Genomic DNA, 22,302 nt, shown 5'->3' with positions numbered 1-22,302 from the left:
CTGGGGACTTCTGCCTTGGTAAGACTCCACTGTACTGAGTTAAAGCACGTACATTTGAATTTACTTATTTTGGACCTCCCTCCCCCATCGATCCTGTGGGTGGTGCAGCGTTATCACATTTAATGGGTGAGCAAGGACTTCACTGGTTCCTCGCAGGCTTTGTCTAGCAAAACTAAACAAAAACCAAACAAACGACAGAACACCTCACAGGACTCAGCTACAGTCCTGGGACGAGGCTCCCTCTTCAGAGGCGGCTGACCTAAGAGGAGCCAGCCCTCCTCCCAAGCCACAGCTGTGTGCTGGAGAGCTGGATGGTGGAGGCCCCTAATAAAGAGCAGACCTCCCAATTGCCTTCCTTCCCCCACCTCTCACAGGGCTTTTCAAATTAAAAGTTAACTAAAAAAAAAAAAAAGAAAAAGAAAAAGAAAAAGAAAAGAAAACCCCGAAGGCCCAAGGAGAAGGAGAGGGTAGTAGGACTGACTCCGGGGTCCCTAGAAGTAGGGCTGGTAGCTTGCAGAAGAGGGGGTCCGAAGACCAGGTTCCCCGCGGCCCTGTCCAGTCAAAGCTGTTCAGAGAGCAGAAGGGTGTGCGGCCCCCGCTTCGTCTGGACTGCGCCGCAAGACTCTTGTCCTCAATTAGGGTCATCACCCGCCTTTGTGTTAGGAGCCCTAGAGAGCGTGCCCGGGGGCCATGGACCCAGGGAACTGCTTTTCGCTACTTCCTGGAGATCCCGGGAGGCCCTGTACAGTTGGAGTAAGCCAGCCACGGGCCGCTGAGGAGGTGGGCGACAAGTCTTGGAGAGTGGGTAACTAGTTACACCAGCCCTTTGGATTCGTCCGAATCCTCTTCCCCTTCTTGCAAGAGTGGGCTATCCCTCGGCTGGGGTTGCTCCAGGGTTGGGGTGGAGCCCTGCTCTGTCTCCCCACAGGGACTTCGACATCTGGTTGCTGCGTCTCCAGCCTGTTCCAGGCTCGCCAGCCCTGGGAGGAACCTCCACGAGATGAAGTCAGGAGTTAAAGGGGCAGTCAAAGGCGTTTTCTTTTGCTATAGACCAAATGCCCCTTTATTTTCAAACAAGAAACCAGACAGACCCCGCAACCCCGTCCTTCCCATCAACTTTATTTGAAAGAAATCGACGCGTTTGTTTGAATGTGAATTTTCACAGGTGACGGCTTTGATGGCTGTAACTGGCCTTCAACAGAAAGACCTGAATTCTCCAAAGAAGACAGCGCTGCTGTGTGAAGCATTTGAGCCGCGGGAAAGACCCCAAAGGCGCCTCTCTCTGCAAGACTCGGTGACTAGGGGTGCGGGACTTGGAGCTGGGGCGTTCTGAGACCTGGATGCAAAGTAGATTTTGTTTCCTGTCAGTGACCATTTTGATGTGGTTGTCAAAAGTTCACAGGACCCTCTCTGGAAGGTTAAATCATCCGTAGCAGCCAGCATCCTCTTATACCCTTGTACCCTATTTCTGGTCGCCCGCAGGCCATAGGGCATAAGGCCGGGGTGAGAGACCCGCTGCCCTTTTCCATCCGGTTCCCCAAAGTTCCCGGCCTCGCGCGATCAGGGCCTCCCTCCGGTTTCATTTGCTGGAAAAACCTCACTCTCAACTCCAGGGGAAAAGACCCAAGGGGTTGACAACCACAAATAAAGCAAGTTGGGTTCGTGGTACAATATCCCAAGCAGAAGGTCATTCCATTAGAGTGACCTGGTCTCCTCAGGACTTCGGGGATAGAGGTTCAGGAAGGGGAGATAAGACCTTGGTTAGGCAGTGGCTTTTGCCTTATTCGGCCCCAAGACCACCCAGGACCTGGGGCGTCGAGGGAGCAATCTGGAAGGATTTTGGAACAACTTGGCAAGAGCTGGGCTCGCCCCCTCCCCTTGACACCCTGGGCTGAGTGACGGGCACAGACCGGACCTCTCCCACTGCTGCTCAGAGAGTGGAGGGCGGAAAACGCGATTCAAACAGGCCTATGAGCAGAGGGAGGGCGGGGGCAGGACCTGGTTTAAGAAACCAACCGCTGGAGCACACAGGCCTCCAGTCCCGAGGTTGCTTCAGATCACTGCGTTTATTTTCCTTTCGCAGAGAAGGCAGATGCTTCCCTGGGTCCCTACTCAGCGAGATCTTCGCGCAACCATTTGCTCGCCTGCGCCACCCCCTACTGGGGCGCTATCCTCGGAGTCGGCACTCCAGGCCTTTAAACCTTAGGGAATGTCACACATGGAAACCTTTAGCAAATGTTTGTTAATGATCATAACAAAGGCATCATTTAAATTAGGCAGGTAATTACTACCAGAAGAGCAACTGGGTGCTCGATTCTCGTCCACTTCTCTGCTATAAACGCCTGAGGAGTTACTGCCCCAGGTTACCCACATGGGCCCGCTTTTCGGACCCCTTTAAAACTGCTCTGAAATGACCTGTGAAGTTTCCATTTGTGGGCGGAGATTGCAGGGGCCCTGCTTGAGAGAGACGCTGGTGGTGGCGTAGAGCTGACCCTCTGCAGGATCTCAACCTCAACTTCTACTCTCCTGGGGTACCTACTACAAAAACCTAGATCTCCTCGACTTGACTCTAACAGCCAAAAGCCCCGATTTGCCTTTCTCTATTGTGAACTCTCTCTCTCTCTCTCTCTCTCTCTCTCTCTGTGTGTGTGTGTGTGTGTGTGTGTGTGTGTGGCGTATGTGTCTTGTGTGTGTGTCTCGCGTGTCTGGTGCGTGTGTGTGCGCGTGTGTACAGGAGTCCTTAGCATCTTGTTCATTATCTACAAACATTACGGTATCCCGCTTGCATTCCGAACAAGGGGCTGTTCATACATTTCGCCTTCAATGATTTCCTGAAGGAACATGTGGAAGTAATAGCGAACGAGGCAGTCACCCGAGCTGAAGATACACCAGAGGCAGGCGTGCAGAAGGGCGGAGGAGAACTGGGGCTCCCAGCCCAGGCCCAGGCATCCTCTTCCTGAGCCCCGACACTCCCACAATCCTGTCTCATTTAGGCATAGTACTCCGTCTTTGGGGAGACCTTCTCAGTGGTTCCCTTCAGCCCCACGTCCACTCTCTTGCGGAAGAAAGAGTAGGTTTATTCAACGTTTTGTCGTCTACCTGGCCAGCTTGTCCATTTTTATGTTGATGTGTAAGATGGGGTGGGGAGGGGGAGATAAAGGACTGCTTTCATCTCCCCCCACCAAGAGGCTTAAAAAATAGAGAGCAAGTCTAAGACCTTCCCTTCCCCCACCCTCTCTGGGAAGCCCCGCTTAGCCCCAGGTCTGGCTGGTTTCTGGAGTGTCAGCGCCCCCTTTCCCTCGCCGGCAGGATCGCTGTGTGTCCCAGCTGTTTCTCGCTGGGTATTTAGGGTTCCCGGGTTTGTGGCTCAACATCCCGAAAGCTTTCGTAGGGTCGGTTGGTTGGATACTACCCACTCGGATAGGATGGAATTTAGGAGGGTCAAAATACTTCTGCCTTCAAGAGGCAGCCCACAGTCGTGTGGTAGTCACGCCTAGCCTGAGCCTTTCGGTAGGAAGATAGAAACGAGGACCAGATAATCCCGAAAACAAAGGCACGACCAGATAAGTGGCTCCAAAGAGACAAAGGTCGTTCTTCCGGCGAACAATCCAAAGGTACCTACGCTGAACAACCGTTATTTGCACAACATCTCATACTCCTGTCTTTCAAAACCCGTCATCTTCCCATTAGACGCCACCGTTTCCTAATCCCATTAAAGGATTAGCAACAACGCCGGCACTTTCCCTTAAGACCCCCAGTTCAAAACGACGCAACAGCGTTAGGATTTCTCCCCAGGGCCGTATTTCTAGCTGGGCCTGGAGTACCTACACAAGGGAAGTTTTGCATTCCAGATTTATATTCGTTTTGGAAATTAGCAGCAATTTTACGTGTATTTTCTGTTCGAGGAGAATACATAACAATAGCAGCACAGGAAAAGATCCCCCCAATTGGGAAGCCAACTCATTTTGGAGATGAAGGCTGTTTGTAGTTTCACGAAACCTCTTTCCCGGCAGAAAGTCAACACCTCCCCCTTCTGCCACCCCCACCCCATCTGGTTTGCTTCTCCCTGCCCCCCCAGTTGTTGTTGAAGTCTGGGGGTTGGGACTGGACCCCCTGATTGCATAAGAGCAAGAAGGAAAGGAGAGATTTGAAGTCGGAGAGATTCAGAGAGCGAGGAGTCGGAGGGAAACTTTTATTTTGAAGAGGCCAAGGGGGGGGGACTTCATTTCCTGACAGCTATTTACTTTGAGCAAATGATTAGTTTTAGGAGGATGGACTATAACATTGAATCAATTACAAAATGCGGGTTTTGAGCCCATTTCTGTTGGGGCTTGAGGGAGAGAAACAAACAGGCGAGCTGCAAGGGCGCATTGGAAGCTTGGGGCTTACTTTTTTACTCCGTATATAGGATTTTCCTTGCGAATTGACATAGAAGGAGAAGGTAAGGGAGAGGGAAAAGTGACTTTTGTTTCTAAAGGAAGTCCCTGATCATATCTTGGGGCTGGAAGCAGCGAAGTAATTTCAAAATTTGGGCAACGAGAGGAAAAAGTAGCTGAATTCCAGCAGTGTTTGCAGAAAGTAGTTTATTCTGAATAAACTTCACTGGGGTTGGGGTAACCAGAGAGTTAGTCCAAGGACTAAAAAATTTTTTCCAGACCTATTTTTAAAAGCAATGTTTTCTAACAATCCTATAGCTTCCCAAAGAAATTGTTAGCCTTACATTTTTGAGGTTTCGTCTTCAGGGTGGGGGTGGCATCCGTGCATACTGGGACGAACACCAAGTAACACTGGGGGTGGAAGCAGCGGTGTTTGGCCTCTTGGCAGTGGGTCCTGGGAGAGGACAGGTTTTTAATGACTATTTTCATTCGTCGCCCGCGGTTTGGCGGGACTGCGCTGTAGCGGTTGGTGTGGCTCGGAGCCGGGGGATGGGGGCCGCCAGGAGAGGTGTGGGAGAGAGGGGCACCGAGTGGGGCTCGGGAAAGGACTAGGAGAAAGGGAGGTGTGAAGGGCTCTGCTGGAGAAGGAGGAGGACGGACCTCGGATGCCGGCCGGGTACACAAGGCGCCAGCCGATCCCTCGTAATTACTGGACGGCACTGCTGCTGGAGAGAGCTGCGGCCAGACTTGTGCGCAGGGTGGCAGCAGCGGGACCAGCAGAAGGGCTTGCGGGTGAAGGGTGACGGCTCCCAGGGCCCCGGAGCGTTCGGGCCGAGTCACTTGGGTGCTGGAAGCCGCGGGCGGGATCTGCAGCGCGCTCGGATCGCGCGCCTCTCACCCCAGCGACGCTGGCGGCGGCGCAGACGAACGATCTGGAATAATGACAAACACATTTGGCCCCGAGTGAAGAAGTCGTTCTGGCCTCGCATTCCAGCAACTGGGATTTGAGGAATTTCAAACTGCACTCCGAGGGGCCCTCATTGTGCTCTGTAGTCCCCACCCCCATTCTGCTCGCCCGCGTCTTCGGTGGAGTCTTTTCTGCAGGGGTGGGGGCCTGACTGTTGCTTAGTCCTGGCCGCAGGCAGTCCAGAGGCGAGATCTTCGGCTAGGGGCTAATTTTCAGGGGAAGAAGTTAGGGACAACCCTGAAAGGACAGTCGTGAGTTCAGGTAAGCAGAAAGGCGAGAAACTAACTACTCTCTCTTCCTACCTACGGGTACTGGAACCTGGGTGCCTCTGTGCCCTGCCCGGGTGACGCTTGCACCGCACTGGCCGCCTGAGTGCAACCCCTCCGGTGTCCCCTTTCCTTGCTTCCGAACACTCACTCTCCTGCAAGGTTTAGGAGCGGTCTCCGAGCAGCCCTCCGTCCTTCACCGTTCATCCCCGTGGAAATCGGTTTACACACGTGAGATTAACTCTCCCCAAACTCTGGCAGTGCCGGGGAAGCAGGCGATGTCCGCTTGGTTTGGAAACCTCCTCGGTGGGATCGGCGATTCTCTCTGTTTGGAAAGGGTGTGGACCAGTCTCCAGAGCAAGGCTCGGCCTCAGTCTGCAGCAGGACCAAGCCAGAGCCTTGCGGCCAGGTGTGCAGGAGTTGCCAGTGATTTGGCCACTGGTCTTGGCCAGAAGGAAAGTGCTGGTCTCATTGTCTACAAAGGATCGGTTTTACCGCTGTGTTCAGGACCCGCACTAAGAGCTCCCAGTCCTGCTAAGACCTCAGGATGTAAGGAAAGTGCCTGGAGGAGATTGTCACTAGGTCCACCCTCGAGGATGTGTGTAGGGAACCTAAACTTGGGAGGGGGCGTAGGTGGCCCTTATTATGTCTGGGTTGCCCAGAGTCGGACAGAACTCTCCAGAAAAGCCCTAGGCTGGGCGGTGTGGGAAACGGTTTTTTGGCTTCGTGGCAGAATTGCTCAATGTTTTGGACTGACGTGCTTCTCCTGGATGGCTTCGGATCTGACTAGGCAGCCTTTTGGAGCCGGTTGAGGCCGCTAGTGTAGAAACCGCACTATGGTCCTCGGCTGCACATCACCAGATGTAACACCCAAAGTTGCAAAAAGAGGCGCGAGGGCGGCGGGGGAGGAGGGAGCGCTCCTCGGAGTGCGTACTTCTGCAGTCGCCCTGGCGGTGGCTTTTACATAACCTCTCTTGTGGTCTGGTTTCCACCGAACCCAGGCTTCCCTTCTCCTCCTCCCTTTCTGCCTCTTCCTTTCTACACTCCTCTTGATTAGGACTCCTTCGACTCCCCAACAGGAGTGTGTGTGTGTGTGTGTGTGTGTGTGTGTGTGTGTGTGCGCGCGCGTTCGCGTGCGCATGTGTGAGTGCCTTTGCCACCCCAGTTTGTCGCCGTGGTCGGTTCCTGCTTCAGAACTCTTGCTAAGGTCCTGTTTTTGGATTGACTCTAGTACAGTTGGACTTCCTTAGCTCGCCGGAGAGAGGGTAGTCAACACAGCCCAACTCCACCATTAGTCACTGTTCCCTGCTTTTGCTCTAGTCTGGAGAGCCGCAGGGATTCAGAACACAGTTTCCCAGTTCTCGTCTCAGGGGCTTCAACTTTATTCCCCAGACGCCGGCCAGGGAGAGATGCAGGGGGAGGGGCTTCGGGCCGAGCTTCCAGCTGCAAACGCGTCAGGCGCCCAGGCGGGCGGGATTTCTGCCTTCTGCGGATGGGACTTAGGCTGCTCGCGACCTGGGGACGTGGTGACCAGCTTTCTGCCTCCGACCTCGAAGGGTGGGACCCCTCTGGACTTAAGTGAGTTGTGATTAGGTTAAAGGTAGCCGATGTTGGAAAGTGGCAATTCTAGACGAAGGGCTGAAAAGTTGGATAGATGACTCAAAGGTGAGGCTTAGCGATAGTCGGGCCCCGAGGGTTCGGTTGACCGGAGGCATCGGCCTTGGGAAGAGAGGTGGAGAGGCTCTAGTTGAGGTACTCGGCGCGGCGCGGACTGAATGCAGAGTCGGGGCAAGCAGCTTTTCGGGACGGCATTCTGATCCCCGGCCCGACCCGTGCCTGTTAGTGGTTCAGTGTCTTTTTCTTTTGTTTTAAACCGAGGGTCGAACTACTAATACGAGTTGGGAAATTAGATGGTAGGAGGGGGATTAAAGAAAGTCTCGGTCTTGGGGAGTACTGTCCCAGGCCTTCTAATTCGATTCCCTCCCTCCCGGGAGGAAGAAAAGCTAGAGACACGAATGGGAGCTGGGGTGCCCAGGGACAGGGCAACAAAGGGGCAAGGTGGGCACTCAAGACCAAATTCAACAGAGGGTTGGTCCAGCCTTCGGCGCAGGCGGCTGCGGGCGACGTTGACTCTGGCCTATAGGAGGCGCTGCAGCTCGCCTGTAACCCTAAACCTGAGGCTCCTATCCCTCCTCCCTGCCCAGCGTCCTCCCAGGTCGCAGTTGAAAACAATGCAAACGCTGAGTATAGAGGCTGGGGCGCGGCGGCCTCCGGAGGCCTGAGCTCGGCGAACCAGGGGTTTTGGATCCCGGGGCAGATCTGCGTCTCCTCCTGTCCGGTGGTGATCTTGTTGGCGGAGAGCTTAAGGCAGGCAAAGGGAGTCAGGGTGTTCGGTGTGCGTGCGTGCGTGCGTTCGTGCGTCTGTGTGTGTGCTGAGTGTGTGTGTGTGTGTGTGTGTGTGCGCGCGCGCGCGCGCGCGTGTGTGTGTCGATCTGCATCCTGCCAGCGCGGAACCGCCCGGAGAAGTAGGCGCGCTGAGCGCTGCGCTGTTGGGGACAGCGATCCTGAGCTGTGGGCGGCGGCGGAGACAGCGGGTAAGATCAGTAGGGCTGCCGCGCCCTCTAGTGGCTCCCGCAGAGCGACCCCTGTCCCACCAGCCTTGGGCGATCGGAGTCTCGGGCCCCGGAGCTTGGAACCGGGAGCCCAGTGCACCAGAGTTTGGGGTTACCTGGGTCGCTCTTGAGTCTCCCTGCAGGCACTGCGTAGGCGCAGAGGCACTGTGTGGGCGAGGATGGGCTAAGGGTCTGGGTTTGAGAAGGAGAGTTGGGGCGTCATAATTTAGCAGAAGTGGCGGGGAGTGGGGAGGGGGGGCGGAAGGACACGATTTCCAACCCAGCACTATCTTGGAGGGCAGACGTTGCTTGTGCGTACAGGCCTGTTGATGTTTGTTTTACGACCCTGAGTTACTGAGGAAGGGAACAGTTGTTTCTAAGCAGCAAGCTTCAGGGACCCCGCGGGGGTGGGTTTCTGGGCAGTGACAATGGAATGCTAGGGAAAGGCGTCGTGGCCTCTCTTGGCACGGTCCAGGTGCCCTTCATGCCTGGAGGGGTGGAAAGGCAGAGTGTTGTTTCCCCTAAACCCAAGTGGCCAGTTCTGCTAAGTCTTTGCGGCCTGGTTACTAGCTCTCTCTTTCCGATTCCCACCGCACGGCTGACTCTTGGTCCCTCTCTGGGCAATGGTGATGGTAATAATGCTGATGGTAAGGTGATGCTGTCCATTATGCTTGTCCCTTACCGAATTTTCTTGGGGTCCCCAAGGGAATTTAAGCATTTTAGGCGACAGTTTTGTTATTTCTGCTTTCATGCTTTGGAGTTTAACTGCAAGTCATCACGAAACCTAAAAGTGCAACCTAAGAGATTGTAAAAGTTGGAACATTTTTGGTCCGATTTGGTTTCAATGGCGTCTGCACCACAGTGAACGTCAGGATGCTGGTTCTTGAACCAACACTGCCATCTGCTGTCCACTTTGAAGAACTGCATATATCTCTAATTTGGCTTGGCAAACTCCAAATTGGCAAATTCCAATCTCTCTCTCTCGCTTCCATCTTCCTCTCCCTCTCTCTTCCTCCCTCTGTTTCCATCTCTCTCTCTTTTAAATTTTATTTTCAGTCTTTGGGTGGATGCATATGAGCCATGTTCATGCTTGGTGCTTTCTGAGGACAGAAGAGGGTGTCCTGGGGTCTGATCCGCCAAGTGAGTGCTGGGAATTGAACTCAGAGATCAATCAGTGACTTTATTCAGTATTCCTTTTGCTCTCGAGGAGCACGGAGATGATTTTACTAATTTGTCTCTCCTATGAATCTGCAACAATCACTGGAAGAACAGATATTATTTTTCTGACGTTTGTGTAGTTTCCAACTTAACTTGTGTGCAGTGGGGGAGGCGGGTCTGGCGGCGACATTCAGTCCCTTCAAATGCTAGGTGAGCACTGTACCACTGAGCAGCACTGAGGCTTAATTGTTAATCTTTGTTTGGTTGGTTTGGCTTTTGAGATAGGGTTTCTTTGTGAATCTTTGCCTGTCCTGGAACTTGCTCTGTAGATCAGGTTGGCCTCTACAGAGATCCATCTGCCTCTGCCTCCCGAGCACTGGGATTAAAGGCTTGGGCCACCATGCCTGCTCTAGTTGTTAATCTTTTACACTTACATATTGAACAGTGTTTATGGAACAGACTGTAGAGAGATATGGAACCCTGTAGAGAGATAGCAGGGTTTTTACCTTCCGCAAACCTAGTATGTATGTGGGCTTGGTGATTTAAAGCCAGTGACCAAACTGTTCTATTCACTTAGAACAGAAAGGTTTATGAACCCAGGCTGGCCTTTAAAATGCTTGCGGGTAAAAGTGTCCTAACCCTTTCCCCTCTCGGAATATCTAATAGTGCTCTCTGGCAGACCAAATACACCCTAGGCCTGGGCGGGGCGCAGGTCCTGGGAACTATACTTCGGGCTAGAAAACCCGGAAGTTGCCACCAGTGAAGACCCATACTTAAGTTGCCTGAGCTGCAGTTCTGAGACTGAGTAAAGAGAGAGGGGGAAAAACAAAACAACGAGATGTGTTATTTTCGTAGTTAGAATTAACTTAGAGCTGAATTGAGCCACGCCTCAAAAATCCGAGTCTTGAAGATCCCCGGGCGGCTTTGGGGCTGAGAGTCCCCAGTGGTCTTTAATTGGGACAGGGTGGGGTGGGTTTCAGTGTCCAGTGGTTGTGCAGTGGATTCCAAGCCTCGTACCCTTGGTGTCTGGGAAGTTGACTCCCGCCTCAGGGCAAGGGGCAGCACTTCTGGAAGAAAGGCTTTTGAATTGCTTGCAGGCTGTTTACTTTGCAACATATCCTGTGGTCTCCTGTGGTGTCGGGTAAGAGAGGCACCTTCAGTGTTTTTCACTGTTGTTGCACTGGAATGACTGAGTGTGGCAGTGCCTGCCTGAAGTCGGAGGGTCTTGAGTTCAAGGTCAACCTGGCTTTGTGTCCCGAACTAGAAAGGTAGAGAGGGGAAAAGGGTGGGCCGAGACAGCGGCTGCCATCAGGTTTGCTTCTGTATTTTAGGACTAGACGCATTAGTTAATGCTGCAGAATTGTCACAGTGATACCAGCGAGAGGTTTCCATCCTCTTCCCCACTAGGCAGAAGAAACCATTGTGGGGCCACCAGTAAGGAGGAGTTAAAAGTTATGGCTGGCATCATCTGATCCATCTTAGGAGTCTGCAGAGAGTCAAAGTGCGCATCCAAGCATTTGAAATGAAACTATAAACGTTGGTCCTCTTAGGACACAGGGAGGCAAACAGGCAAGCCAGGGAAGGATGGTTTTAGCTTAGAGCTAAGACCAAAGTTCAGAGCGTTGACGGAGTGACAGCGGGGATCAGAAGCGAGATGTGATGCATCCCGTCTTCTGAGAAGGAATGAGACTAACAGGCTAGAGGTGAAGCACGGCACCTCCCTGAGAGGTTATGGTTGCAGTCTCACACTCTGGCTTCTTTCTCCAACTGCGACACGCTGTCGAGCTGTGAATATGGAGACCGAAGTGCAACGTGGAATGACGCGGGAGAAAGAAGCGATATTTGTCTGTTTATTTATTTGCGATAAAGTCTCTTATAGCCCAGGCTAGCCTTGAAGTCTGGATCCTCATTCTCTATATCACAATGCCTCACTGATGCGTTATTTATTTTAAAAGTACATTTCTATATTTATTATTTGTGTGTGGGCCACAGTCCACATGCGGAGGCCAGAGGATAATTTGTGGGCGTTGGGTCTCTCCCTATCCACCACTTGGGTCTTGTCTAACTCAGACCACCTGGCTTGATGGCAAGCATCTTAAGTCACCTGAACATATCACCTGTCCCATTAATGATTTTCTTTTTTAGAGAAATCTGTTATTCCAGCCGGGCGGTGGTGGCTCACATCTTTAATCCCATCACTCGAGAGGCAGAGGCAGGGGGATCTCTGAGTTTGAGGCCAGTCTGGTCTACAGAGTGAGTTTCAGGAAAGACAGAGAAACCCTGTCTCAAAAACAAAACAAACCAGGCAGTGATGGTACTCACTTTTAATCCCAGTGCTCGGGAGGCAGAGACAGGTGGATCTCTGTGAGTTCGAGGCCAACCTGGTCTACAGAACAAGTTCCAGGACAGGCTCCAAAGCTACAGAGAAACCCTGTCTCAAAAAACCAAACCAAACCAACTAAGCAAAAAACAAATAACAACAAAACAAAACTCAACCCCCACCCCACCCCACCTCCCAAATCTGTTATTCTTTTCTGCAAAAGTGTTAATCCCCATACACGGACCCACAGTGCTATGGGCCTTAGATTTCTGAAGTTGCAATTACTTCTGTCTGTATGTCTGTGCCGCGATGTTCCAGACTGGGGGCTGTGAGGGAATGGCTCTTGCAGGGTGGGGGAAAAGACCAGTAAAACCAAGACTTCCTGAGCTCTTCAGTATGGGCAGCAAGTACGTGGAGTCTCTGTCTCCCACGTGGGTCTCTGTTTCTCACTGCGGGGCAGCCATACTACAGTTACTCATGGCTAGATCGTCTGGGTTGCGGAAGAGTAACGGCTTGCAGCTTCATCAATACCCCGGCTTTCCTAGCCAGGGAATGGCTGTTATCAGAGACGGAAGTTTGAGATCTCCAGCAGACACACGTGAATGTCCACTATTTGCATCGTTATCACCCTCTCAGAGGCCCTGTTTTCATTGCCCTCTTTGTGCGCCACGAAATCGTCGTCCCTGGCAGCACGCGCACCCCGTATCTGGACACACAGGAGGAAATTTGCTGGAGCCTGGCTGGGGCAGAATGTACTCAGAGCTTGCTCTTCCAGTGCACAGAATCCTTCTCTTGAGCTTAGTGGGGCTGGAAAGATCCGTGGCTGGTAAGCCTCCCGGGAGAACTACAGGATGCCATGCTAATGCGATAGAACCCCAGCCCGCAAGCTGGCGCTGGGAGCCGCTTTGAAGCTGGCTGAGTGTATTATCGGCGGGAGGCTGATGTTGGTGTGTACAAACACACAGGCCCTTACTGCTAATTGTGGTAAATCAGGCAACCAGCCTGGCTCTGTGCCCCCCCCCCCCACCCCCGTGGCTGTCACCACAGCAGTTTGGAAACCCTGCATCCTCCAGCACCTGCCAAAATCCTCAGAGACCATTAGTCCAGACGACATCTTTCAAAAGTGCATTTGATTCCCAACCCTGCAATTAGGTTTTCTAATAGTGGCGTGCAGAGGAGAGGGGTCAGGGGCAGGCTGTATTGGGAAAGAATGGGCACCAAAAGGCTGACCTTTCCAGATCCCTGGGAAGTGCTGGCCTGTTCGCAGAGTGCTCGTCTCAAAACAATAAAAACAGTGTAGAGTGATTGAGGAATATATCTGACATCAGCCTCTGGCTTCCACACACACCTGTACACATGCATGAATATGTATGTGTACGTATGAATATGTATATACAGGCATATACTCATACATTCACTCAACTGCCCCTGACTGTGTGATTTTGGATCACTTGCTAAACTTTTGTGCCTGGCAGCAAGAAACTGTGAGGGGCAGATGGAAGTCTCCCTCTGTCGAGGGCCCTGTGGAGAAATTTCTAGGAAGGAGGTTTTCTATTCCCCAGAACTTGGTCAGCACAGACACTGCGTTCTTACCGCGACAAGAGTGATGCTCTCCATATCTCCCCCAGTGATGGGATTAAAGGTGTTTCTCAAGCGTGCCAGGCCTCTCTCCTGTTCTCTTTAGTGGTTCTTCGTTCATGCCCTGGGCTTTCCAAGCTTCTAATATGTATGTACATATTATGTATGTACCTGTATGTACAGGTTCCACAAGAACATAGACTCTTGCACACCTAGGTTCTTGCATGCCGTCATGCAAGGTTCAAGGCCACCTTGAAGCTACGTGGGTTAGTCTGCCTTGAAACCACATTTTATTGTCCAATTATTTGTTCCAGTCCGGGGAACTTTTCTGATTGTTGGAAGATTCAAACCCTCAATGAACCATGACATGAAGCAGGCGGCAGCCTGTGGGTGACAGAAACTTCCCCCCTTAGATGCCGGGGAAAAAGCCCATAGCATTTCTCTCTCTCTCTCTCTCTCTCTCTCTCTCTCTCTCTCTCTCTCTCTCTCGGAGACAGCGTCTCCAGACCCTGGCACAACTATGAGACTCTGCACTTTACTTTTAGCCGTCTTCCTGTATTAGCTGTTACCCTTAAGCTAGGACATGCTTCTGCTGAAATGGTACCTTTAAGGCTTCCCATTGTGGGAGAACCTGGCTTAACAGTGGCTTTCCATTTGACTAATGCTGTTTGTGTGGGCTTTTGTCTTTTGCAGTTCTCAGGAGCTATGGGGACCTCCCACCAGGCCTTCCTGGCCCTCAGCTGTCTCCTCACGGGTATGTAGCCCCACAAACATCCTGGTCCTCTTAACTCACTGTCCCAGGGAACTTAATGCTTATTTTCTGAGCGCTGTGGTCCTCTTCATCCACATATAGGCCCAAAGTGGGTGAGAAGAAACAAACAGCCCTCTGGGGTGACCAGGAACCTTTGGCGCCCTTCGTTGAGTGGCACTCATTTCATTTCGAAACAAGTGTCTCCTGTCAGGGGTCTGAGGGTTATGAATATTTTTGTCATGGAGATGTTTTCCGTATTTGCCCACCACTCTCTTCCTCTCCCTGGGATGGGCTTGCAGTAAAGAAGAACCGATCAATCCGAGCATACTCAAATAAAATGAAGACTCGGGCACTCTTTCACCAGGTTTTGTGACTTGTGCCTGTAATCCCAGCTACTTGGAGGCTGGAGGAGGAGGATCAAAACTTCAAGGCCAGCCAGGGCTACACAGTGAGACCCTTCCTTTAAAAAAAAAAAAGTCAAAAGAGAGCGAGGGAGACACTCAGTGGTAGAGCACGCGCCTGCACTCCTTAGATCTCATCCACATGTTTATGTGCGGCCATATTACCCTACAGTTAGGCGCCGAGGGAAACTGGAGACTATTAGTTAATAATTAAGCCATAATAGGTCTCCTCCTTTCACTCTATAGCCGAGGGACGCTAGCCTGAAACTCGAAGCTTGGAGATGAATTTCACCGCCCCCCCCTCCACCCCTGGGTTTTATTTCTTATTTGTGGATTTAAACTCATGTCTTCCTGCCTCGGCTTTTGGAAATCATTATGGGGAGATGGCGTGCCAGAAGACAGCAGCGTGGAAAGATGTGTGATTCTGGAATGTGCCCAGAGCTCCTCCTCTGTGCACTATGCTGTCTGCTCTATCTCTCTGCCCCTCTTCTCACATCTCCTGCCCACTTTTGTCTTTTTTTTTTTTTAACCAAGGAAACCTTCTGCGGGGCATATGCACGATAAAGAAGCCATATGCGCTTGAGCTCCGCCCACACTGGGATATTTTACGGTCACACATAAAAGTGTGAAATATGGAATTGGGATCAGACATCCTTTATTCATTTGAGTGTTTGGAGGGTGAATCTGGGGGGGGGGGATTTGGTGGGGCTGTTGAGGCCATTGGAACACTTGCTGCTCTCAGCAGATGTGGTGGCTGTCATAATGGGGGGCCTTTCATGAGAGAGAGACTGGGTTTCACGTAGAAATGGCCGTTGTTCGTGCGACTGCCACTGTGGCCGCTCTCAGTGCTCTGGCGAAGCCACCCTCTCTGGCTCACCCTATTCAAAGGCTGTTTCTTGTTACAGGGCCGAGCCTCGTCTTCTGCCAGCTCTTATTACCCTCTATCCTCCCGAACGAGAATGAGAAGGTTGTGCCGCTGAATTCCTCCTTTTCTCTGAGATGCTTTGGGGAGAGTGAAGTGAGCTGGCAGCACCCCATGTCTGAAGAAGAGGACCCCAACGTGGAAATCAGAAGCGAGGAGAATAACAGCGGCCTCTTTGTGACGGTGCTGGAAGTGGTCAACGCCTCGGCGGCCCACACCGGATGGTACACTTGCTATTACAACCACACTCAGACGGAGGAGAGCGAGATTGAAGGCCGGCACATTTACATCTACGTACCAGGTGAGGTGCAGGGCTCTCCTGCCCTGTCTCGGAGTCACTGTGTCATGGGTCAGAAAACATGTAAAATTCATAAGTGTTTATTTGCAGAGCAATTGGAAGAGAGAAAACAGATTTTCCTTCCTTCACCCCTCCCTCCTCCTCCCCTCTCTCCCGCTCACTGTCCCCCCCTCCCCTTTTCCTCTATGAGTCAGAGGCAGTGTCTCACACTAGTGCCTCACACCCTCTCACGGTACCTTGTTCCCTCTCTCACTGAGGCTGGACCAGGTTGGCAGCCAGCAAACCCAAGCTGTCCTCCTTCCGCAGGGCTGAGGGATGGATTTTTACAGAAGTAGGGATTCGAACTCAGATCCTCACGCTTGTACAGCAAATGCTCTTCCTCACTGAGCCATCTCCTTAGCTCTGCGCTTGTTTGTCTGTCTGGTTTTGGTTTCTGGAGCTCTTCCTGTGTAGTTCTGGCTGTCTTAGAATGCTATGTAGTCCAGGCTGGCCCCCAGCTCACAGCAACCCTATGTAGTCCAGGCTGGCCCCCAGCTCACAGCAACCCTATGTAGTCCAGGCTGGCCCCCAGTTCACAGCAACCCTATGTAGTCCAGGCTGGCCCCCAGCTCACAGCAACCCTTTGGCTTCAGCCTCCTGAGTGCTAGAATTAAAGGCGTGCGCTGCCATGCTTAGCTTGTCTTTTTCTTTCCTCCTTTTTTTTTTTTTTTTTTTTAAAGATAGGGTTTCCTATGTAGTCCAAACTGGCCCCAAACTATTGTCCTCTTGTCTCACCGCCTGCGTCTGAGTTACAGGCATGTGTGACCATACTCAGCTTTTTTGTTGTTGCTTTTGAGATGAGTTCTTGCTATGTTGCCCAGGATATCCTCAAACTGCCAGAATCAAACAACCCTGCCGCCTCAACCTCTCAAGTAACTGAGACTACCAAATTATAACCAGCAAAATACATAAAATTAAATAAAGATCCTTTGCCCTTTCCAATCAAGACCAACCCACGGGAGGCTTGGAGAAATGGCTCGGGTGTTGGGAGCATTCACTGCTCTTGCAGAGGACCTAGATTTGGTTCCTAGCACTCACAAGGCTGCATTAATCTGTTACTCCCGTGCCAGGAGATCAGCGCCCTCTCCTGGCTGCCACCAGCACTGCACACATGTGATGCCCTACACAAATTCAGCTAAAATACTCATACACACAAATAAACAAGTGCCATTTTTAAAAAGGAAAGATTCGCCAAGTGGTGGTAGTGCATGCCTTTAATCAATCTCAGTGCTTGGGAGGCAGAGGCAGATGAATCTCTGAGTTTGAGGCCATCCTGGTCTACAGAACGAGTTCCAGGACAGCCAGAGCCACACAGAGAGAAAAAAAAACCCTGTCTTGAAAAGCCAAAAAAAAAGAGGAAAGATTTGTGCCTGGGGATATAATTCAGTGGCAGAGGCCTCCTATCATGTGGAAGGCTGTAGATTCCCCCAAGGAGAAGCATTTACTGTCAACATGTCAGAGCTTTCTTCATTTTGAAAATAGTCTTTACTATGGCATGTCTTTTATTGGTATGGTGCCAAAAAAAATCAAATATAATCATCTTATTTGGGTCAGTCAATGTAAAAAAAAAAAAACTGCTTACAAGTGTTACCAGGCACCATGCCTAGCGTAGGAGACAGACTCAACAGGCAGGCCTTGCCTTGGATACTTACAGTTCAGTAGGGTAGTTTCCAAACAGCAATTCAGCTTCAGATTTAACACAAATGTGCATTTGCTTTAGATGAGTTTTGTCGTTAACATTTAGGGGAATTTCCATGCTGATGATAGGATCTTCTGTCTACCGAGAAACAGATGCCAAGATGGAAGTTATGTAAGGATGTTTTAAGGGGCAAGGCCTTGCAAAGGAGTGGGAAAGTCCTGCATGGTCCCGCTTGACTCTTCCAGGCGGCTAGGGACTACAGCGCTGGGAGGGTGGGCCTTCTTGCCCAAGGACCTCAGTCACTGCTGGGAAGCCTTGCTGGGAATGCGATCTTAGGTTAGGAGGCCACCAGGCTAGGCTTTAGACAGTTAAGTCACTGTGGTTGGAGGGTGGTGATTTCTCCAGAATTCAGGCTTAGCTGACAGCTCGAGGCAGGTGGATTTTCTACCACACACCTTGCCTTTTCTGGGAGCCTTTGCCGACCTATAACCGACAGTGCATGTGTGTGTGTGTGTGCGTGTGCGTGTGTGGTGTCTCTGTGGACAACTGTACAAAGAAGGTCCCTGGTGTTCTCTATATGTCATGCACATAGGTGTATGTGTGTGTGTGTGTGTGTGTGTGTGTGTGCGTGTGCGTGTGCGTGTGTGTGTGTGGTATCTCCATGGACAACTGTACAAAGAAGGTCCCTGGTGTTCCCTATGTGTCATGCACATAGGTGTGTGTGTGTGTGTGTGTGCGTGTGTGGTATCTCCATGGACAACTGTACAAAGAAGGTCCCTGGTGTTCCCTATGTGTCATGCACATACCTTAGGGACATTAGTCTATCTATCTGAACTTGAAATCCAGGGGCAGCTTTTGTCTGAACTCTTTGTTGGCAGGGTGCAAGAGTTTGGAACTCTGAACACAAATTGCAATGATGGGAATTTCAGTCCGTTGCTGGGGAGTGGAAAGAGCTTTGGGATTACAGGCAGGCTGCCGTACCCACCCTGCTTTCACTGAGTGCACATGGGTGCTGGACATCTGAATTCTGGTCCTCATGTTTGCCTGGCAAGCATTTTACCTGATAAGTTATCTCTCCAGCCCTGGCATGTCTTTTCTAACAATTAAAAAAAAATTTTGTGTGAAAAGAATATCTACATATATATATATATATATATATATATATATATATATATATATCTACATATATATATATATATATTTAGAATATCACTTTAATGCCACACATTGATGATGATGGTGAAACTAATAATAATTTTAATAATGATAATAAGAACACTCGGTTCCTTTAGTTTTTTTGTTATTGTTGTTTTGTTTGGTCGACTTTCTCCATGCTGTAAACATAACAGCCTGTGGGCTTGTTAAAAGTGGTTCCTGAGGTTTCAGTCTGCCTAAACTAGTTTGGATTTTTTTTCCGGTTCCCACCTCCAGTACAAACACCACCCGATGGGGTCCTGTGTTGTTCTCCTATGTGATCGTCTCCTGGGCAGTTATAAAGCTGGGCAGCTGGTGCTTGACACTTTGTACTTCTTACCACAGCGGCTAACCAGAGACTTTGCCAAGAAGGGCTCGGGCTGTGGAATTCCCCACGCTGGAGATGAAGCCCAGCGTCTTTGGATGGCTAAGGGCATACTTTGCTCCACTCCCTGAATCCCAACCCAACCCACAGCCTAGTTTTTTTTTTTTATTTCTTGAGAGATGATTTTTGACAGATAACTGTGTTACTTGTCAATGATACCAGCTGTGGCAGTATGGGTTTCTAAGAACAGTTCATAGATAAGGAGTATGACTGGACAAGGTAGCAGATACCTATAATCGAGCACCAGAAAAGTTGAGGCAGGAGGATGGTGGGATCACGAGCGCAGGGTCAGCAAGGCTACTCTGGGTCATTTAACACATTGCAGTTCAGCCTGGGAAACACAGCAGTACCTTATCTCAAACAAAACAAAACAAAGCACAGTAAGGATGCAAAATTATATATAAATAAATACAAGAAACAAGGATTATAATTGGTCTCTTAATTTTCAAAAATTTAATTTGACTTTCTGGATGGTATTTCTAAGTATCATTGCTGCCATTCAGTTATTGCTGTTTGATTTTAAAGTTACCTTCAACTGGTCAAAATAACTCGTGCCGATGGCATGACTCTTAGATATTTGTGCAGAGGTGGCATTCTTACCTAGCAAGAGCAATGCCAGGCTGGGGGTGTCATTCAGTGGTGAGCACTTGTCTAGCTTGTGTGAGCCTCTGAGTTGTTTCCCTAGCACCACCAACCCAATTAATAATAATAATAATAATAATCAACGATGTTAATGCCAATGGGACGCCTTTTCTGTATATGTGTATAAGAAAGAAATGACACTCTAACAGATTCTTCTTTCTCCCCTTACAATCTCAGACCCAGACATGGCCTTTGTGCCTCTAGGGATGACGGATTCCCTAGTCATCGTGGAAGAGGATGATTCTGCCATCATCCCTTGTCGCACCACAGATCCGGAGACTCAAGTAACCTTGCACAATAATGGTAGGCAGGTGCTGGCCTCTTACGACAGCAGGCAGGGTTTCAACGGGACCTTCAGTGTGGGGCCATACGTCTGCGAGGCCACCGTCAGAGGGAGGACGTTCAAGACCGGCGAATTCAACGTTTATGCTTTGAAAGGTACTTTCCCCTCTTGAAACGAGAGCAACGGGCAAACGGGGCTTTTCAGTTTGATGGGCGTCACTGGCAGTGGAGACCTGGTTCCCGTTGAGGAATTTAAGACTCCTCTGTTCACTGCACAATGTGCCTGACCTCTGTAGCTATAATAATATAGGCTTAGAAGTCACCACAGGCTGAACTTGCTTATACGTGTAAGATTGCATGCTCCATGGAAAATACCGCAAGGAATTCTTTCTTGCATAAGCCTCTTACTATTTGATTCACATTCTTGACTACAGAGCCCGAAGAAACAAACATCCACCCCAGGGGGTTGGAGGCCTAGATTAATTCCAGTAACTTAAGAATGAAGCGATTGCAGTGTTGAAGGAAGGTTGTAGTTAAAGGGGCGAACCTTCTTTCCTTTGACTTGAGGGGCGAGTCAGACTGGCGAAGTCTATTGCACGTTGGGGGCTGGAGTGGAAGATTTTAGGGAGGTCTTTACATAGACGTGGGGGCAGAAGCAAGAAAATGTCACAACCTTGTTTTGTGGTGAGCTTTGGGGAGATGCTAAGAATAACTGAGGGGCAGAATGGAGAAATGGCAGTCCAGGAGCAGAGGGCCTGAAGGGGCCTGAAGAGCGCAGCCATCCCAGATGCCCAAGCATGTGCTACTCTGGTTAAAAGAGATTACTTTTTACTTTTTTTTTTGGGGGGGGGGTTCTTTGAGACAGGGTTTCTCTGTAGCTTTGGAGCCTGTCCTGGAACTAGCTCTTGTAAACCAGGCTGGCCTCGAACTCACAGAGATCCACCTGCCTCTGCCTCCCGAGTGCTGGGATTAAAGGCTTGCACTACCACCGCTTGGTTTTTACTCTGGTTGTTATTTTCTGTTCCTCTATTATAGCTACACCTCAAGCTAGAGATGACTAAAAGGCAAGGCTTCCTAGATTTTCCAGCTTTTGTCTTGGTCGCACTAGTTTACCCATGATGTTCCATCATTTTAAACAAACCGAACTCAGCCACAGGTCTGCTCTGAGATCCTAACTATGCCCAATTTCCTTCGTCATTTCACTATAGCAACGTCAGAACTGAATCTTGAGATGGACGCACGCCAAACCGTGTATAAGTCAGGGGAAACGATTGTGGTGACCTGTGCTGTCTTTAACAATGAGGTGGTTGACCTTCAGTGGACATACCCTGGAGAAGTGGTAGGTACCTCCGGGTACGGAGTGCATGGGGCCCACACAGCAGGGCTTGAAATGTTTTTCATCAATGGGCACATTCCTGAGCTTCTCCAGGCTTCAGCTTCCAACTGAACAGCAAACACATTTGGACCCCAGGGCCTTTACTTTTTCTCAATCCGGGAGACTTTGGGATGACCGTAAAGGGCCCAGGGTGTTCACAACGCCCAGACTCCCCTTGAGAAGTCAGAAACAAATAGGAATGTTCTGTGACTATAACACAACAATTAAAATGCTAGAAAAGCAAGAAATGCCTGGACTTTAAATATTTGCTCATGGTGGGGATAGACATGCATCTTTATTGTCTTGACTCAGATGCCTTGGGGTTTTGAGGCATCTGATAGTGTTGCTAGGCATTTGTGTTATTATGGTCTGTGGTCATCAAGCTGTGCAGCAGCACACCAGAAGGTATTCCTTCCGTCTAACTGGACCTTTGCATAAAGTCTCACTGATTCTGATGGCTGCAGCGAGTATATAGGAGCTGTGTCTGAAGATATGGAACCGAACAGGAATGGTGTTTATTACTGTAGATGGGGGCCTCACAGGGAACAAAACATACGCATACAGTTCTATACGGGGAACAAACCCCTGTGTCAATTATATGTATCATATATGTATTTTCCTTTCCTCCCTACTCTTGAGCTGTAAATTTCTGAACCCTAGTCTTTTTGCCATTGGACAACTTTGCTTCCTGCTGGCCATTTCTGCTCCAAGCTTTGGTTGGCTCTGCTTGCCTCCTGATTGGTCTTCTCAATTGTCATTCATTACTGGTGTATGTGTGAGGCAGCATCCGTGACACCGCACGGGTTCTCTGCTTCCGCCTTTAAGTGGGTTCCGGGGCTTGGACTCAGGTTTCCAGGCTTGCATGGCGGGTGCCTTCACCCACTGAGTCATCTGGCCCAGCTGGGTTGGGTGTTCTGAAATCAGACAATACTGACTACATGCATTGAGGAACACTCACTGTCTGTTCACATACTTCTTACCCTGGAAGGTGATTGGATACTTTTTTTCATTTTAGATGCTTTTAATCCTTAAAACATAAAAATCCTTATTTTTAGGCTGGGTGGTAGTGGTGCGTGCCTTTATTCCCAGCACTCACA

General features: G+C 50.3%; 1 protein-coding gene and 1 long non-coding RNA gene across 4 annotated transcripts in view; one reads left to right on the top strand and one right to left on the bottom strand.

Annotated features, from left to right (window-relative positions):
• Positions 1-4,245: 4,245 nt before the first annotated feature.
• Pdgfra (platelet derived growth factor receptor alpha) overlaps positions 4,246-22,302 on the top strand; it is a 47,834-nt gene continuing 29,777 nt past the window's right edge. Inside the window, exons 1-5 of one of the 3 annotated variants that reach the window (XM_087908946.1) lie at positions 4,246-4,441; positions 13,971-14,031; positions 15,335-15,652; positions 19,726-19,986; positions 21,039-21,169. In XM_087908946.1, coding sequence (XP_087765072.1) covers positions 13,983-14,031; positions 15,335-15,652; positions 19,726-19,986; positions 21,039-21,169 — 759 coding nt within the window. In that variant the 5' untranslated portion in view covers positions 4,246-4,441; positions 13,971-13,982. Of the gene's footprint in view, positions 4,442-5,483; positions 5,605-7,092; positions 7,188-13,970; positions 14,032-15,334; positions 15,653-19,725; positions 19,987-21,038; positions 21,170-22,302 lie in introns of those variants that run through there. The other 2 variants (XM_087908948.1, XM_087908947.1) reach the window with 2 other exon arrangements.
• Positions 4,567-6,265, bottom strand: LOC146893823 (uncharacterized). The gene is made up of 2 exons (XR_015002684.2): positions 5,761-6,265; positions 4,567-5,308 (listed from the first exon to the last, which is right to left on the bottom strand). It is a non-coding gene; the product is annotated as an uncharacterized LOC146893823 (long non-coding RNA).

This window comes from Myodes glareolus, chromosome 8, assembly GCF_982192425.1.
Source record: "Myodes glareolus chromosome 8, mMyoGla1.1, whole genome shotgun sequence".
Classification (NCBI taxonomy): Eukaryota; Metazoa; Chordata; class Mammalia; order Rodentia; family Cricetidae; genus Myodes; species Myodes glareolus.
Note: the sequence above shows the minus strand (reverse complement) of the source record. Positions and strands in the feature narration are given on the sequence as shown.